The following is a 19819-nucleotide window of genomic DNA, read 5'->3' as shown; positions in this document are numbered from 1 at the left end:
CAGGACCACAGGGATAGCCCTCTGCCAAAAGAAGCGTGAGGCTAGAAGAGATTGTGCAGTTCAAAGAAGAGAAGTTCTGGTTGCTGCTGTTGCTGGTTTGACATTTCTTAGTACTAGAAGCTATTTGCAGAGTAGTACCCTTAAAAATGCAAAAACATTTGTGGGAGAAAAACCCACCCCAAACCCCCCCAAAGTTAAATTATTTCTTGTGTCTCACACTAACTCTGAAAGCCTCTGCAGAAGGAGTGTGGTCCACTCTTGCAAGGTGGGGCAGTGTCAATTTATGCCCCTGCACGACTAATCCATTTAGTTTCAACTTCAGCAGATTTCACGCTAGACAGTTTCTTCTTTGGTGATTACTGAATAAAATGCCTTAGTGTGAACTTTCTCATGTAAACCATGAAGTGAGAGAAGCTCACTGATCACAGAATCACTAAGGTTGGAAAAGACCTGTAAGATCATCAAGTCCAACCATTATAAAAAAAACACAACAAAAAAAAACCAACCCACACCACACCCACAACACACAGCACCATGCCCATCAAGCCACATCCCACAATGCCACATCCACAAGCTCCTTGAATACCTCCAGGGAGGGTGACTCCACCACCTCCCTGGGCAGTCTATTCCACTGTGTTACCACTCTCTCAGTAAAGAACTTTTTCCTAATATCCAGCCTGAATCTCCCCTGGCGCAACTCGAGGCCATTTCCTCTAGTCCTGTCACTAGTCACTTGGGAGAAGAGACCAGCACCCACCTCTCTGCAACCCCCTTTCAGGTAGTTGTAGAGAGCGATAAGGTCTCCCCTCAGCCTCCTCTTCTCCAGACTGAACAACCCCAGTTCCCTCAGCCGCTCCTCATCAGACTTGTGTTCCAGACCCCTCACCAGCTTCGTCGCCCTTCTCTGATGAAGAAGTAGGCTTGAGATGAGTGAGAATCATCTCGCTGACTGTACCTTGCCTTACGTAGTTGTGGAGAGTGGTACAGTTTAGTCCTCGGACTCTCTCCTTCTGTCTTCCAGACAGCTGATAAACTGCCATGCTGAGACCATCCCTGCAACTGAGATGATGAAGCTGTGATGTTGAAATCAGTACAAGCATCATCCTTTTAGGGTTGTGCTTGGAAGAAGATGTAACTGAAAAATGAGTCACAGCATACATCCAACATGTACAAACGTCCCTCAGGAAGCATTTCAGGCCTTGATTTCCCAATGGTGTTCATAAAAGTAGGACTGGTCCCATAATACATGGTTAAATGCAAAATCTCAACAACAAAGTAATTGTAACTTAGGTTAATTACACCCTGTCTTCGTCAACTGCAAGTGGCTTGTTTCTGTTGTAGTGAGGTTTTATGCCATGACCATAACAAACCAGAGGAAAGAGAGAGGAAACAGGGATCAAACAAAACTAAGGAATCAGTCAGGAGACTCGAAATCGTTCTTCAGTAAAATACTTGCTGGCAAGCTGCCCTGACACCTGGCAGAAACACTCTCTTTCCTTTTAATGTGTCTGGAAAATTTCAGACCTTCCAGTTCCTGATGTGGACTAATAAGAAGCTGCAATAAGGTGGTTCTTCAACAACAGAACTTGATTACATCTTCCTTTTCAGAGGAGTTTGTATCGAATGACTTGCCTTTAAAAAAGAAAGATCAGGCCTACTTCAAGGAACCACTTAATAGAAGAACCAAGACCTAGTGTAGAGCTTAAGGTAAATGTTTTCTCAATTTCGGTGTCAGTACAGGTATCATTGAAATACTGTGTCCTTGTTCTTAGCACAGGACTGCTGGTCCAATGTCACTGTTAACCCCTTTGACATTAAACAAATCATAAGAAATAATGGAAATATTTCTTAAGAGCAGTCAGAGCTAAAAACCGGAATTCCCAGTGACGGCTCTATTCCTCTGCCTTTCAGCAGTCTGCCGATTGCAGCAATGACAGGGTGCTGCTGAATTTCACTGAAACTAATCAACGCTTACACACAGCTTTTGCGATAACTGTGTGTCTTGTTGGAAAGTAGCTAGCAAGCCCACTTACCCCGGGCCCTTCTCTCATGGTAGAAGCATATCTTTTTCGTTGGTCTTGGTACGTGTCTGAGCATTCCTGTAGCCGGTGATGCCAAAGGAATTTCCCAGAGATGATGAAAAAGAACAACTGATACACAGGCCAGTGGGCTGGCTGTGCAAAAGGAAGGTGGAAATCAGCTGTTACATGAGGGAGCAAAATGTGTAACCATTCTGTGGTTTATGCCTTAACGTAATAGAAGTTACAACATTCCTTAGGTAGATGGTCTGTTTATAAAATGGCTTGCGATACCTGTTACTTAAAGTAAGAAACGAGTTCTTGAAAAGAAAACTTCCATACTGTGACCCTTCTGGAAGGGTGCTTGATCTGGAATAGTCCCTAAGCACGTGCACATATGGAGTATAGACTGTATGGCTAGAAGGACCACAGGCAACCACACCGTATAATCACAGTCCTAACTATATCCCGTACTATTTTTAAGTAAAACGTCTTTAAACAACTCCATAGTAAAGTAGCTTCCGCAGCTTTTTTGCTGCAAAGTAAAAAAAGATAAAAAAAAGAAGTCTTGTTCCATGTCTGAATCATTAGGGATAATGGATCGGAGGACCTGCCGGAACAGCAGGAAGACTGACCAGGCAGAGCAGGCTTGGGTCTCAGCACTGGCTTCCTCTGCATGGTATTCGTCAGCTCGTACCCATCCTCAGCACCGATTTCCAGTTGATAACCCAATAACTGTTCAGGGAAACTGTTAGCACCTTGAGCAAAGAAGTGTTACTCCAAAATGCAGAGATAAGGTTTTGCAGGAATTTTGCGTGTTCGGCGTACAGCAACAGTGCTGAAAAGTGCTTGTAGGCAGACAGTCTGCTCTTTTTTCTAATGAGACTAATTACATGCCACTGGTAGTGTGTAAAAGGTAGTGATTAATCAGGAACAACTAATTCTCCAGAAATTCAAGGAGGATGCAGTTAATGTGGGTCTTTTTTAAAAACATTGATTTGCCAAATCTCCTCTTTGTGCAGCGTCCATGCAGGACTTCACTTCACACCATTGATGAGGCTGTTTCCTACTGCCAAGGGAGAAAAGAGTGTTTGTAGTGGAGGAGTTGAATTGTTGAGCATAGCAATTCTATGCCCAGTTTTGTTACCCCTTGATAACTTTTTTCTATTTATGCAGATTTTTTTCTTTGCATTGTTTCACTGTGAAAGACTGAAGATGCACAGCTAGCGTAAGCATCCATTCCTTGTGGCTAGGTTTCTAGTTGCTATGTCCTTATTGTACAACTGATGTTTGACTTGCATTAGGAAGAACGGAGGTAAGTTACTCCAGTAAAGACCAAGAGGCCTCCTGTTTCAGCAGGACATTTCTTCTGCGTTAATACCACACATCTGATAGAGCCTCCCTCTTATCCCGAGCCAAATCCTTAGTTCAAGTGGATGCCATGTATTTTCAGTATTTTAGATTGAGCAGTGAACAACATGTAGGCCTTATCATCAGTGTGGTACTCTGCATAAGCTGCAAGCAGGCCAAAGACCAGTGATAGGTATCATGGCTGTCTGCAAGCCTGGGCTTTGTGCCATAGTCCTGGACGCCCAAGCACAGTGGATTCAGAAGTTGACAAAGCAATATATAGCATTTCCCAACCTCATGTAATTTTGGATATTAGAGCACAGAGCTCAGGACAATAGAATATAAGTCCCACTGTTTCTGCTGTAAGTTTGGGGGTTTTTCTTCTCAGTTTCTTTATCTATCTGCTTGACATGATACTTGTGCTTAGATTCAAAATGTGGGAGGCAGCTGTTATGTACTACATCGTGTTTTAACAGTGCTGCAGTATCAGAAATCACTGTTCTATTTTTGGCTGAACCTTTATCTTTTCTCTTGCAGAGGCATAGCCCTGCCCCTCAGTAGCAAACTGGGTGTGAGAGACAAGCAGAGACCAAAAGCTCAGCCCAGCCCCATGCTGGAAACATTCTACAGTATGCGCTGCAAGAACCCTGAAGAGGTGAGGCCTTTCTTCCTTCGCTTTCCTCTAGATTTAGCCCTTGTGTCTTTAGCCAAATAAAATCACATTTGGTAATGCCACTCATATTTGGAAGCTCAACAAAGCAGCAGCAACCACTGTAGCACTGGCCTCCTGAGACAAGCCAGCCACAGGGGTCATTCTGCAAATGCCATCAACTATCAGTTCTGCTTCTGAACATGTGGGAGTAGCAGCTTTCTATAGTTAGCATTCAAAAAATTCAAATCCCAAACTTCTATGGACAGGAAACTGTTCTCCCAAATGAAATAATGACAGCTCCTGTTCCTTCTTGTGTTTCCCTTATATACGGCACAAACTGAACCACAGGAGGCTCTGTCTGAACATCAGGAAAGACTTTCTTACTGTAAGGGTGACCAGCCACTGGAACAGGTTGCCCAGAGAGGTTGTGCAATTTCCGTCCTTGAGCATACTCAAAAGCCATCTGGATATGGTCCTGGGCAACCGACTCTAGCTAGCTCTACCTGAGCGGGGGGGGGGTTGGACCAGGTGACCTCCAGAGGTCCCTTCCAACTCTAGCCATTCTGTGATTCTGTGATGGCTTCTTTTCATATATAAGCAAATCCCTGTCACATCAGCTGCCTTGAACTGACTCCCATGCTGCTAGTCCTTGCAGCTTAGCAGGCGTGAATTGCTTGATGCTCCTAGTTCTGGGGTGGGTCATTCTGTTGCTGTGCAATCTAGGAGTTTGAGATTGGCCTTTCAGGAAGCCAACTAAAGTCTTGGCCGTCATCACAGAGATTGTAAGGAGCGTCAGAAAACTGCAAAGACAAATAGGTAGTTTTCCTATGAGAGATAAAAAGAGTGATCTTGAAGAACTTGGCAGCATAATCCAGAGTTATAACAGCTGCTGCTCAGGGAAAAAGCATTGGCAGGATTGTGAATTGTTAGGCAGCATTAGGATTTAACCTTGTCAGTGAAGTCCCTGGATGTGACCCCTGTGGTAGGGAAAGGAATCAGATTTTCTTTCAGCTCCTTTTTGCAGGCTTTCTTGGCCTTGAAGCAATAGCTATTAACCTTTACCAAGGATGTATGACCAAGGGGCTGAGGTTCCAGTCCCAAGGGGTAGCCCTCGCACGAACACGTTGCTGCCTTGACAAGGCTGTTGCGGCATGGTTCGTACTGCAGTGGGGCTTGTGGAGCCCCGGGACATTCAGTACCAGGGTAAAAGTAAAAAAATGCAGGCTAAAATAAAAATGCAGGCATTCAACTGGGTTGTGCAGCCCACCTTTCTCCCCAGCAGTGGGAAGGAGTGTTCTCAGGAGCACTTGCCAGTATGGTGGTCCCTGACCTTCCTCTTGCCTGTCTGTCTGCGAAATCCGCACATTTGTCAGTAAAACTACTCCTGTCGCAGAGATCTAACTCAAGGCATAGCTTTGCAAGCAGGTTTTCCCCACAGCTTTACTTGCACCCACGTTGCAGTGAAGCTGGCACTTTTATCCCAGAGAATCTGTGATACTGCAGCATATCCTCACCACGAGACTCCTGACAGCAGTGTGACGTGGAGCAAGAACGGTGCAGCTGGCTGCTGCCTTGCTCTCTCTGCTCACCGGTTACACCTCAGCCAGTCTTCTGGCTTCCTCCCTCTCCCATGAGCTCTCAGACACCTGCTTATGAGTCAGCTTTTACTTGCCCAATACAAGATGAGATTTTGCTGTTCTCAGCAGCCTTCTCCTTGAGAGGAATTCCATATTATGGAGCAGTTGGAGAATATAAATCAGTATCTCCCTTTGTCTCCACCACAAGAACAGAAGTCACCAAGTAAGAGTGGAAAGAAGCGCATCGGAAAATTGGTAATGGACATACTTCTGTACAGCATGCTCAGACTATGTAAGTTGCTCTCGCATGATACCATTAAGGTAAATGCGTTCCATGAAAAACTATTGCTTTACTTAAGAAATAAGGCTATCCATGGTGACACTTCCAGAAGGAATACATGACAAACTTTTTTCATGTCACATGCCAAACTCTTAAGAGCCTAAGGACAAGAAGGAAGGTAATTGCAGGATTTCTGTGGGTAATGTATTGAAAAATTATCCCTAACAGGTTTACCACAACAGGAAAATATCCAGTAGGAAAATGGTGTTGCCTCTGCTCATGACGTCAGTCAGCTTATTGGCTGATGCTGCAACAGAATGTTGAAAGGCATGACAAGATTCAGTGCAGAACTTTAAAAATTATTTAAGCTGCAGTAATTTTTTCTTGGAGTGACAGATTGAAGGGACTCGGTCTCTTAAGGCAGGGTGAGGAAGTGAATGAACAACAAACTCCCGTGAGGAGACGAGACCAGACTTTGAAAGGTGAAACTGGGAAGTTCACATAAAAAATGTTACGTTTCAACATTTAGCATTAATAACCAGTTCCTTACGGGGGGAATGGAAAGATTTTCTACTATCTGAGGTCTTTCCCCTAAGAACGGAGAGCTTTCTGAAAGATGCCTTAGCCTGAATAGATTTGGGCTTGCCAGGAGCCTCCAGCTGGGCTCTGTGGTGGGTCAGACGAGATGCCTCTATTGCCCCTTCTGACCTTCAAGCCTGGTTCTGAACCCTGCTGCCTCACCTGTTTTCCAGGGTGAGCTGATCAGTTTAGCCAAACAGTGCGACCTGCCAGTGAGGAAGGTGGAGAGGTGGTTCCGGCGCCGGAGGAACGCAGACCGACCCAGCCTGTCGAAGAAGTTTTGCGAGGCCTGGTGAGCGGGAGCAAAAGCCATGAGCAGCAGGGGCCTTTCACCGGAGCTGAGCTCTGCGGGCAGCTCGCTGCCTCCCCGCCTGCCCTCTACCCTACGTACAGAGCATCCTGGGTCTTCCCTGCCCCACCTGATTCTTCTGCAACTCTGCTGCTTCTCTGTTACTGAAACATTCTTTGCTTTCCCCCTTTATTTTCACTCCCAAGTCTCCTTTTACTCCTGTCTCACCTTTATTCCTTATACAGCCTCTGTTTCTGAGTTTGTAAGACTGGCATTCTGCTTTGAAACAAAATTGTGCCTGAAAAGCTCCCTACTGTTTTGCATCTTACTGCTTCTTGCTGCTTTGCTGTGGTTTGGGTGCCTCCAAAATAGCCAGCCTTTCTGTGGCCTTTCCCATGACTTCCCTTTGCTTCACTGCAAGCTGATTCCTTCTGCTGCATCTTTTCTGCAACTGTTCTGCACGCTGTTGTTTTCAAAAGTCACAGGTAGTGGGCTAGATTGTATTTTGCTGTCAGTTGACTACAGCGTCCTGAAAGTCAAAACCCAGCACCCTTCTATAGTGGCAGAAAAAGGGGCCTATGTGAAAGCTTGTGTTTTCCAAAGAGCAAAACTCTTCTTGGAACAGCTGTGTGGAAATCCTCCTTATTATGTGATGGCACAAAATAAATCTCACTTCAGCCAGTTTTGTGAATGTTAGTCCTGGCTAAGCTTTCCACAGAAAAGGAGGATTCTCCTGAGCTTGGTTGGCATTTGCCTTACTTGTGAATGGCTGCTCTGCTATTCATGTAAGGAAGTAGGTTCTCCCAGGAAAGCCATAGAGATGAAACAAATCATTAAATACCTGCAGTGCTATTCATCTGTCTGAAAGTGTGTCTCCACAGGGCTGGCATCAACTCTGAGCTAATCACCTTGTGCTCCATTTAGCACTCAACCTCTAATTCAGAACCCCTGCCTAAAAGCCCTAATTGAAAAAGAAAAGAAAAAAAAAAATGTGTATTATTTATATATAATATTCCAGATAGTTGCAGTTAGAAATATTTACAAAATCTGCTGACAAAGAGTCGTAAAGCAACCATGCTTAATCTGCTTCCATCAAGATGAAATCTAAGTTCTCCCTGCACTCAGCTGATTTGCAGTGAATAGTAACAGTAAATAGTAAACAGCAAATTCTTTTCTGACTCAGTTCACTGAGGATGGTGTCCTTCCACCTGCCCTCTATCACCATTTGCAGTCTGTAGAAAGAATGTCTTTCTGATGTGAGGTAGTAGCTTTGTACAGTTTATGTCTGTCTTGGGGCTCCTGTGGCTCATTGTCAGGTGGAGTCTCTCTCTCAAAATGTAGTTACTTCTGGTTTGTTATGAAAATTTTTGGGAATTAAAGGACTGGTTTAGATAGTTTTACTCCTCTGATGATTTCCTGTGTTTAGTGTATTAACAACTTGTTTATTTTGTTGGGGTGAAATTCCTCTCATTCCTTACTATATGTGTGTATATTCAGTGTGACCTGCCTCTATCCACTGAATTTGGCAAACAGTTCGTATGTACTTCTGTACCAGTTCCTGACTGAGACCAAACATGACAGTAATTAATTACTTTACATGACAGTGAATTTAGCATACCTAATCTCCAAAAGCCTGGGAGAGAGATTGGCATCATTTGACTTTTATGCATGTATCTGCTAGTGCTGGGAAGGTTTGGGATGATTATCTGGGTGATTTTAGTCAGCAAGATTCTTGTATTTTCCACCGCCTCTAAAGCAGAAGAATTGCTCTTTGTGAAGTCTGTTGAATGTGCTAGTGACATGCAAAGAGCCACTCCTGTTATGATCTGGGCAAACTTTTAAAGTATATGTCTTTGCCTTACTAGTGTCATTCTTTGAGTGAGTGTGATTGTTATACAGAATTGCAGCGTGGTGGTTAATGAATGGGATTCTAATGTACTTTGTTTTGTTTGTTTGCAGCTGGAGGTTTACATTTTACATAATTTCTTTCTTCACTGGACTTGCTGTCTTGTACGATGTGAGTACACAAGCAGTGCCACCTGCTGTTCTACCCAGCCAGTGCCTGCAAGAATGGCAGATTTTGTTGTCAAACATGTCCTTTCAGACCTTCTTATAGAGGTTTTCCCACCAGGTCAGTGTGTATCCTCTGCACAGCACACTTATGAGACCACAAACAAACTGGACCATGCTTATTTTAAAAACTCCAGCTCAAAACCAAGAGGTTTCCTCTTCTTCTGGCAAAGCTCAAGACAATTACGATTGCGTAAAAATACATTTCTGTTGGGTAGGGGATGGAACACTTACCTGAGATGGAAGCTGCAGGGTCTGTTTGTGTGTTGTATCCAATACGTGTTTAGGGTAGAAAAACCTCAAGCTTCCTTTGGAGCATGGACTGCAATTTAATAATTTTATTTATTAATTTTCTTTTCCTTACCCAGGGTGTGAGTGGTTCAGGCTCATGCCTCTGCCTTTTCTCTGATTTGATAAGTACTGAGTTCTCTTGATACAAATTGAACTGCGTCAACAGGCAGAAGAGGTAATAGAAGCCATGCATATGCTCTAATCACTGAGCTGTGTTCACTAAACTGGGACTAGGGGCACCAGTCATCCTCTGGCTCTGTTTTAAAGGTTCCCCTGGCTTTTTTGCTGAATCCAATTCCCTAGGTGAGCTTTGCAAAAGTCTTCTACCCTGGCACCTTCTGAGGGGTTAAGTAATGGAAAACCTGCAGATCCCAAGACAGCAGGCACAAACTATGCTTGTAACTTCTCGTCAATGTAACAAGTGAAGAACTTTTGAACTTACATTCTGACTTGAAAGTCAGTATAAAGTACCCTAGGAGTATGAGGATTACAGGATGAGCTAGCAGAGGAGTGAAGGTATCTAAATCCCAACTGCAGTGGTTTTTGAATCTGTACATCAGAACAGAAGGCTATTCTTTCCGGCCAGCTATGAAAGTTTGGTATGGATGACCTGCTTAGCATGGTACAAGAACCCTGTGGCAACAGAAGGGGCAAAATCCTGTTCTTCTGCATGTTATCTGACCATTCGAGGAATGAAAGATCATCTTCACTTTTCGTGAAAGTCTTTTCTTTATTCAGTACACATCTTCCAGTTTTCACAACAAAAAAAAAAAAGAGGCATCTGCGGACAACAGCTCTAGATCCCATAGCAAATAGCATGTTGTTCTGTTATCTAAAATTGTACCAGAATGAGTACATTAAAAAGAAAGACAAAGAATTAATGTGACAGGGTGTACTTGCATGTGACATTTCCTCACATGCATTTGTTTTTGTGAAACACCCTTCTTTCTTTAGAAAAAAGCGGATGTTTAAATTCTGTGTTAGTAGCTTTAGACTGACACCAAAAACCTCTGCCCCATGAGTCAGTGAAATAGCAGGTAGCAACAGAAAGTTATCTCACAGTAGGCCACCAGAAAACAGCCTTATTTGCTGAGAATAGAGGAATGATGAAATTCAGGGATCTGGGCTTCCTTTCTAGTTTAGGTAACATGGTGTGCCAAGGCTGTTTCAGAGTTTTTGCTTTGTCCTCTCTGATTCTGTATCACACATCTCTCCTGGTTCTGTACCTGCATTTGGTGTAAATCCTACTCCCAGCAGGCAGGAGGCTGTGTCTACTCCTCATTACCACTGCTCGTAAAAAAACACTGCTTCCCGCTTCCTTTCCATATTGCTCATGCACCAGCAGGTGCGCAGTGAGAGAAGAAGAAATGTTGCCTTCTTGCTCTTAGCTCTGTTATCTGGAGCTGTGTAGAACTGTTATAGAAAATTACCCTTCCAGATGTGGCATCGAATATGTTCCACCACTGTATGCTCTAGAACATGCTTGCTCTGGTCAAATCTGGGCACAGCGAAGGGTCAGAGCATGCTCCATGCAGGAAGAATTTTTGGGGACTTCAGTTGCCATGTTTCTATGAAAGTTTTGAAGCTACCAAGTTCTAAACTACCAATTTTCTATGAAGTGTGAAAAAAGTAGGATGTTTTCCGAGGTTCATTACTTAACAGGCTGCAGCATGATCTTCAGCATTAGAGGAAAAACCATGTTCCTGACACACAAGTTTTCAGCCTTCCTACCACATTTAAGTATTGTTGTCCAAACCACATTCTTAATTAAATAGTTGTAAGACTATTTTAATATATTCAAAACATAACCACCACCAGCCCAAACTTGTAGAAGGCTGCAAGAAGTTGGTAGAAATCTTCCCTGAGCTATTTTATTTGGAACTGGGCTAAACAGCATGTGAAATTTCAGCATATTAGCCACAAATTGGCAATGTCACAAGCAACTGCAAGTTCTTGTAGTGGAAATCTCTTGGCAACTGAATTCCAGACAGTGCGACCAGCTCTGCCTATCATAAAACACAACAAAGTCTGTATTAGTAAGAAACTAAAGGAGTTCAGCAGTTGGTAAGTGAAGAATTCCTCTGGAATTCTCACATTCATGTTGCATTTTCTTTCCAGAAGCCTTGGCTTTGGGACCATAGAGAGTGCTGGACAGGATATCCACAACAGGTGAGTCATGCAAGAGGGAAAATTGCTGTTATAAGTCATGTATTGTCTTTTGATACCTTTTGAAAATCAGGTTATATTAGTGACAAAAGAGAGGGTGCTGAATTAAATTCAGACTCACAAGGAGCCCTAAAGAATTCAAAGCCAGATCCTCATCAAGGGAGAACAGAACGTCTTTGTATCTGGTGTAATCTAAACACAACAGGAGATGAGTCAGGAAAGCAGGAGGAGACTGCAGAAGTAAAGGGAAAGTGAGAGTTCTGACCAGGTGAGCCAAGAAACTGAAAAATGGGCATGCTCCAAGGTTGTTTAGTTTGTAGAGGAGACTGAGGCCAGAGAAGAACATGTTGCCTGAGGAGAAGTGAAGACTTCAGTGCAGAGTATGTAAAGCAGAGGATGTGCTTTGAATGTTGTGTACTTTCAGCTATACTGAAGAATCACGTCCACAGTGCTCCCCAAGGAGTTTGTTTGCCAGTGGAACTGGCAGCATGTCCAGTAGCAATACAGCGTCATTCCCATTAAGTGTGGAGGATGCTCTCTTACAGTTTTACGGTGTATATTCTGTGTTTTTTCACAACAGCACTGCGAGAAGCTGTCTGGTCAGCCCAGACCAGAATAACCTCAGTGAAAATTGCCAGCTAGGCACAAAATCTGCTCCTTGTTCATCAGCACAAGGAGCAAAGATAGCTACCAAAAGCCAAGTACTTTTTTGCCCAGCTGCCTCCCTTGCTATTCCTACTCCTATAACTTGAGAAGTTGAAAGAGTTAGAATGGGGCTTCACCCACTGAGCACAGGAGCCATTGCCTGCTCTGCCTTTCCCCTTATGTTTTTATGTGCTCTGAATTCTCTAGAGAAGATGACTGTTGCCTGTTTTATAGCAGGAGACTTCCTATATCACACTGCTGTGGATGCCACAGCAGACAGAGTAAAGAGAGCTAAATTTCATTAAAGTGAAAAATCAGATTTCAGCTTCAGAAGAGGTTCCTCTCTCCTTTGAGAGCAGCTGGTAAGTGTTTCTAGCAGGATAGTAATCTCCTGTATTACCATGCAGGGAGCTCCCATGCACAGGATTTTACAGCACTAGAATTTCCTGGGTAGGAAATAAAATCTTTCATTAATTGAAGAGGAGGCTGAAGGAAGCTTGGTCCTGGTACCAAGACAAAGTGAAGACTGCCTATGTTCCAGGGCTTTTTGGTCTGGCAGTCAAAGTTAGAGCAAGACCCTGTGACTGTACATTGAGGTTGCAAACCCATAAAGGGAAATGTAATGCACAATTTTAACAGTGTGAGCCACAGGAAAAATAACAGAACAAACGAGTGAAGAATGAGGTAGCATCTTTCAAGCCGAGTCTCCAAACAATCCACTGTTGCTCAAAGGCAGAAATTTTAGGGGCAAATCTGTAGTTCATTGTAAAAGTCAAACCATACAAACAGGTGGTGCTTGAATAGGAATGTAGGACTAAAAGGATCACTCAGGTCCTTGCATCTTGGTCTGTACATTTGGAGTACATGTCTTTTCAAAAATAATCCAAGCCATCATCATGATGGCACACTGTAGTAGGTTGACCCTGGCTGGCTGCCACGTGCCCACCAAGCCGCTCTGTCTCCTCCCTCCTCGACTTGACAGGGGGGTGAAGTAGGACGAAAGGCTCATGAGTTGAGACGAGGACAGGGAGAACACTTAGCAATTACCATCACGAGCAAAACAGTCTTGTCTTGGGGAAATTAATTTAATTTATTGATAATCAAATCAGAGTAGGATAATGAGAAGTAAGGACCAGTCTAAAAACACCTTCCCCCTACCCATCCCTTCTTCCCAGGCTCAACTTCACTCCCGATTTCTCTGCCTCTTCCCTCAGAGCGGCACAGGGCGATGGGGCATGGGGGTTGCAGTCAGTTCATCACATGTTGTCCCTGCCACTCTGTCCTCCTCACACTCCTCCCCTGCTCCACCATGGGGTCTCACCCATGGGAGACAGTCCTCCACGAACCTCTCCACTCTGGGTCCTTTCCACAGGGTGCAGTCGTTCAGGAATGGACTGCTCCAGTGTGGGTCCCCCGCGGGGCCACAGGTCCTGCCAGAAGACCTGTTCCAGCGTGGGCTCCTCTCCATGGGGTCACAGCTCCTGCCAGGAGTCTCCTCCAGCGCAGGCTTTCCATGAGGTCACAGCCCCCTTCAGGGCACATCCACCTGCTCCGGTGTGGGGTCCTCCAGGGGCTGCAGGTGGATCTCTGCTCCACCATGGACCTACCTGGGCTGCAGGGACACAGCCTGCCTCACCATGGTCTTCCCCACAGGCTGCAGGGGAATCTCTGCTCCGGTGCCTGGAACACCTCCTCCCCCTCCTTCTTCACTGACCTTGGTGTCTGCAGAGTAGTTCCTCTCACATAGTCTCACTCATCTCTCCTCTGGCTGCCGTTGCACAGCTGTTTCTCCCATTCTTAACTATGTTATCCCAAAGGCGCTACCACCGTCACTGATGGGCTCAGCTTTGGCCAGTGGCGGGTCCATCTTGGAGCTGACTGGAACTGGCTCTGTCAGACATGGGCAGCTTCTGGCATCTTCTCACAGAAGGAACCCCTGCAGCTCCCCCACTACCAAAACCTTGCCACACAAACCCAATACACACACTTTCCCACTTCTCTAACAAACAGAAAAGTCCAAAACCAGAGCTAGTAATGTCCCACTGGCAAAAAGCAAGAAAGGTCAAGGACAAACCTGTGTATTAGCAGGAACAACTTCTACTAAACAGACCATGCCCTGTGCTACAGACAATGACAAAAGAAAAGCCTTTCTCCCAAATAATCTTATCTTCGGGGGAAAAAAAATCCCTTCTGACATAGAGATCCTGTTTGGATAACCTCCAGAGTGTGATCAGCACATACCAGCCTGGGAGATGTTAATATCCCCCCTGGTAGCACCAGTGCATCCAGCTGTGATTCCTCTTGTGGCCAATCACTGGTGCTACAAAGGAAAACAAACTAAAATCTATAAAGGCCGTAAATCAACACTTTGGGTAGAGAAAGCCCAAATAAATGGGTATTTGGGAGTACCATACTCCATGATTCTTTGGAAATGCTAGTTGCAAAGCCCCTTTAGTCATAGTAATTTTTTTTTATCAAATAGGTTCAGGTTTAAGGAGGCCATATAGTGCCAAAAGAGCAAAAAATTACTTGTTAAATAGCACATACCTTTCTGAGTGAGTCTAAGCTTTTCGTTTTCCAGCTGTAAAATCCCAGAAAAATGACCCAGAAGAATGCAGATTACTGTTCACCCTGGGATTGCACTTTCCCCCCATTAGTTTGATTAAACTGAAAAATCCGTGATACAGTACAGGATGTCTGAAGTATCTGCTTGAATCCTAAGAAGGGAGTGATTTATTCAGCTACTACTTGTCTATTTCACCATAGTGAAATGGTTCACATAGTTTTTAAAGCTCTATACTGACTGCTTGGGAATCTGCACAGTGCTGAAGAAATCCTAAAAATATTCAGGATCTTTCTGGTGGTTCCCAAAATGTTCCACACGATGCCGCAAAGTGGAATTTCCTCTGCTATTTGCTTTCGCCTCAGCACAGATGACATTTAGTAAGCAATCACATTGTTCAATTGAAGTATTTCCCCCTGAAGCTGTGAGAACCAGTTATGTTGGTTTGGTTGTCTGATATTTTTTTGCCTAGGAAGGGGACTTCCCTTTCAGCCCTTGCTCTATTTTATCTGAGGGGTATTTCACTGTCTCTCCCTCTCTCACAGCCTCTCCAACCCTCCCTGTTCTGGTACTACTTGCTGGAGCTCTCCTTCTACTGGTCACTGGTCTTCACCCTGCCCTTTGATGTGAAGAGGAAGGTGAGTGGCAGCCTCAGGGAAAAATCAAGCACAAACAGGACCCAAGCTGCTCAGGAAGGTGATCTCCAAAAGCACGTGTATAGTGCTAGTCTGAGGTTTTGTCGGACTCTGTCCTTGCTCATTCCCAGGAATTTCCATTCCAAGTCACTGGCTTCCCTCTCCTCTGGGAAGTGGAGAACATAAACCCTGGCATAGAAGTGTGCAAACTACTGCAGAGTTCTCAGTCAAAACTTAAAATCCAAACTTAGAAATTGCTCTTCTGGGACTCTTCTAGGCTGCCCTGATCACAGAGACAGGAAAAGAGATGATTCTCTGCCAGTTCAGCTACATGTGTTCCTAGGTGCCAGTGCCCCAAGAGGCAGGGTGCCGCATGATTATATAGGCATACACATGCACAGAGGCTGTGAATATACCCTTGTAAGTAAAGGGTGGTTGTGAGTCTCCATCAGCGAGCCTGGGGGTATGAGATGATTGTGCAAACAGGTAGGCATGTACAGGGGCACAGAGCAGAGATGGAGGCGGGCACTGCTTTGTGACAGAAAGGAAGCTCTCTTTGTGTTGAATTTGTCTGTACTGAATCATTGGCTCTTATTTTGTCCCATCATTGGACTATTACTGGTGGAGGGAGAGAGCGTTCTTTATTGTGAGATCCTCAGTTTATGCCATAAACTCTTCATTCCTGGGTCTCTTGGCTGCCTACCTTTCTAGAATGTTTTTGCTAAGAGAGTTATATGGGTACGACCTTATAGTGGGTAGAGAGATTTCATTGCTACCTGCAGGAGGCATGCTTTAACAAGGGCAGAAGGTGCAGTGTGTGTTATTCTTTGTTGTCCCCTTTCTCCTCAGGACTTCAAGGAGCAGATAGTCCATCATGCTGCAACCATCTTCCTGATCGGTTTCTCATACTGTGCGAATTACATCCGCATTGGGACACTGGTGATGGTGATTCATGATGCTTCTGATTGCTTCCTAGAGGTGAGCTCCACAACTTACATGCCAGGCAAAGCCTAGTTAGCAATGGTGCTCTTCAGCTAAAGGGTGTCTTTTTGATCTAGCACAGTATGGGCCAAGCATTGTGGTGTTTCGCAGATAACTCAGTACTGATCTCCTCACCCAGCCTAGGGTGCCCTGCAGAGAGCCAGGAAGAGGCATGATTACCTGCATGCAGATTGTATCATATCTGGCTCATTAGTCTCCTGGAGCATGTGCAGATGCACTGTCTTGGCCTGCTGTTTTATTGTTCTTTCTCCTTCCAGCCAACTAAGATATTCAATTACATGAAGTGGAAAAAAACTTGTGACAGCCTTTTTATGATCTTCTCAGCTGTTTTCCTCATCAGCCGCCTGGTCATTTTCCCCTACACGTGAGTCTGCTGCAGTCAAGGGAAATGGAAAAGCTGCCTTCTGAGAGACAGGATAATTCAGCTGCGTGCTGAATCTTTTGCTGCAAGCCTTTGCTTTTCAATCCTTGAGCATATGTCCCTGCCCTTTGCATAGGCTACAGTGCCACATGGCTGTTGCACCTGCCTTGGGGTAAACTAAGGTGGTCTGCCTTGGAGTTCATAGAGTAGCTTTAAAGTCCTGAAGTATACTGTAGAGGAGGAGTCCTCGGCCTGTGGCCCTACCCTGCTTATTTCTGGTGGGGAGCTAAGAGTTGGCTCACATGTGTTATATAAAAGAAGGAGGTGACTGACCTGAAACCTGCTCTGTGACTAGAGCTTTCTGGGGCTTAATTATGGCTCCACTAACAACACGCTTTTCCTCCACTGCAATTCCCTCTCTCTTCCAGAGTGCTCTATAACACCTACTATTACTCCATGGAGATATTCCAACCCTTCTTTGGATACTACTTCGTGAATGCTCTCCTGATAATTCTGCAGCTGCTCCATGTCTTCTGGTCCTGCCTAATTATTCACATGGTCTACAAGTTCATCCTCCAGGGCACGGTATGGATCAGTTTGTAGTTCCCCGTACATCACATGGGGAGGGAGGTTCCACCTAGACTGCTTGGGAGCACAGGGGTTCATCTGGGATGGGTTCCTTCTTGCCCTAGTGAAATTATATATGTACTTTCCTAACAGTGAGGTGAAAGGAACACTTGATATTATTAGGGAAAGTTGACACAAAAAAAGTAAAATTTTTATGTGTCACTACAATATTGGGTCCACTTCTGATGCTTGTATTCAAGAAAAATGTGGATTGGACTCCAGGGGAGATTTCTGTGAACAAAGCCAGTGACATCTGAGTAAGGATCCCAACACTTGGTCCAGTATGATTTGTATTTGTAACAAAACTAAGCAATCAAGGCAGGGAAAATTGTCATGATTGGTGAGGCCAGTGTAAAAGTGCTTCCCTTATAGTACAGGATTTTTAATTACAGTGTTACTGAGATCACAGAATCACAGAATGGCTGAGGTTGGAAGGTGCCTCTGGAATTCTTGTCCATATTCCCTGGCTGAAGCAAGGTCAGCTAGAGTAGGTTGCCCAGGACTATGTCCAGACACCTTTTGAGTGTCTCCAAGGATGGAGACTCCACAGCCTCTCTGAGCATCCTGTGCCAGTGCTTGGTCACCCTCTCAGTAAAAAAGTGGTTCCTGATGTTCAGAGGGAACCTCTTGTGTTTCAGTTTGTGCCCATTGCCTCTTGTCCTGTAACTGGGCACTACTGAGAAGAGCCTGGCTCCATCTTCTTTACACCGTCCCTTCAGGTATTTATATACATTGATAACATCCCCCTGAGCCTTCCCTTCTCCAGGCTGAACAGTCCCAGCTCTCTCAGCCTTTCCTCCTATGTGAGGTGCTCCAGTCCCTTCATCATCTTTGCTGTCCTTCACTGGACTCTCTCCAGTATGTCCGTGTCAGAACTGGACACAGCACTCCAGGTGTGGACTCACCAGTGCTGAGTAGAGGGGAAGGATCATCTCCCTCGACCTGCTGCAGACACTCCTTCTAATGCAGGCCAGGAAGGGCAAGGGCACATTGCTGGCTCATGTTCAACTTGGTGTCTGTGAGGACCTCCAGGTTTTTCTTAGAAAAGCTGGTCAGCCCCCAGCATGTACTGGTGCCTGGCATTGTTCCTCCCCACGTGCAGGACTTCACACTTCCCCTTGTTGAACTTCACAAGGTTCCTGTCAGCCCACTTCTCCAGCCTGTCAAGGTCCCTCTGGATGGCAGCAGGATCCTCTGGCATATCAGTCACTCCTCCCAATTTTGTGTCTTCAGCAAACTTGCTTAGGGTACACTCTGGCCCGTTAACCCAGATCATTAATACATGTTTCATATGCATCGTCTTACAGTGCTGTAGATGTCTACAGAGTAGGTATTTCTGTCCAAACTAGCTGTCTGGACTCTTTTCGTAGCAGTAGAGGTAAACAGGCATGCCCAATGCAGAAGCCATTCAAGACTGCACCCAAGTAGTGCTGTTCGTCTCGATCAGTGATATAGCAACCCTAGATGAATGTTTGAGATGCAGCTGTATAAACTTAAATGAAATGCACCCCACTCTTTCTGACCATAGCCTGTAGTATTTGCTGTGAGACCAAACTGCTGCTCAGCATGAAATTCTTCCCAAAATCAAAGACATGACCTAATGGCATTAAATTGACCACATGCCAAGGACACAGTCCAGGAGTAACAAGTCAGTGCCTTGTGGGAGTTGACCTCATAGCCCAGGATGAGTTGTTTTATTAGTATCCAGCTGCGGAATTCTGTCTTCTGGGAACTGAGAACAAGCATTAAAGGCTCATCTTCATCTATATTGTTCCCATTTTCTTTATCTGCCTTCCCTTAAGGTAGCACAGAGCAAATTACTTGCAAATGAGGAAACAGAAACTTCACACAGGACAGAAAATGAAGACGCAACTGAAGACGCCCTTTTATTGTTTTTCTAATTCTAGTGTGGGCTGAATTACCATTGCAGTTATTACAGTGTAAAATGATGAAGTAATAAATAGCCTTATTAGAAAGAAATGAACCATCAGGGAGAAAAATACTGAGGCATATCCGGAATGTTTCCGATTTTATCTAAAAATCATCTGCCACATTTGATGCAAAAATATATTTGAGAGCTTTCCATATTGAGCAGTGAGTAGCAAAGAAAAATCATCCTAAACAGATCTGTTTCAATGATGATATTTAGTAGCTCAAAGCAGTATCAGTAAGAATAGAAGACATTCTCCCCTTTTTGAGAGCCATGAAATTCTCGCTCCAGTCAGAAGTTCACATTCTTCTCATGGGCCTTTCTGATCTCCACAGTTTTCCTCTCTGGCTACAGGATTATCTACACCACCTTCTCACATGATGTCCCCTAATCTCCAGTAATTAGAACTCAGCCTAGATCCTGAAGCAGGAGTTTCATTCCCTCATCCAGGCAATCTGAGATACATTGTTGTAGTTCATGCAGCTATATAGTTCCTTTGCGAATCTTGCTGGGTTTAAGGCCTCAGCCACATTCTATGGCCATGAATGGATAAACTTAAGAATATTGATTACTATATGTCCTTATGCTGCAGATCAAGACTCCTGCACAGTTCCTGAACTGCCAATTCCAGTATGACATGAGGTCCAGGTTGTTCACAGATGATAGCATCTCCTAACCATATTGTGCTTGAATTCAGTGCAAGTTTAGATTCTTACAAATCCTGTCTGCATTTGGGTGTAGTGATCTCTAGTGGTCTCTACAAAGAGCATCAGACCAAGTAGGC

The 19819-nt window shown here is 44.6% G+C and overlaps 1 protein-coding gene across 3 annotated transcripts in view; it reads left to right on the top strand.

The window, feature by feature from the left end:
* LOC104254225 (ceramide synthase 4) overlaps nt 1-19819 on the top strand; it is a 45328-nt gene that overhangs the window by 22640 nt on the left and 2869 nt on the right. For all 3 annotated transcript variants that reach the window (XM_059831798.1, XM_059831797.1, XM_059831799.1), the window contains 8 exons: nt 3906-4023; nt 6630-6748; nt 8705-8762; nt 11225-11275; nt 15026-15118; nt 15965-16093; nt 16375-16481; nt 16907-17063. In XM_059831798.1, coding sequence (XP_059687781.1) covers nt 3906-4023; nt 6630-6748; nt 8705-8762; nt 11225-11275; nt 15026-15118; nt 15965-16093; nt 16375-16481; nt 16907-17063 — 832 coding nt within the window. The remainder of the gene's footprint in view (nt 1-3905; nt 4024-6629; nt 6749-8704; nt 8763-11224; nt 11276-15025; nt 15119-15964; nt 16094-16374; nt 16482-16906; nt 17064-19819) is intronic.

This window comes from Gavia stellata, chromosome 32 (genome assembly GCF_030936135.1).
Source record: "Gavia stellata isolate bGavSte3 chromosome 32, bGavSte3.hap2, whole genome shotgun sequence".
NCBI lineage: Eukaryota > Metazoa > Chordata > Aves > Gaviiformes > Gaviidae > Gavia > Gavia stellata.
Note: the sequence above shows the minus strand (reverse complement) of the source record. Positions and strands in the feature narration are given on the sequence as shown.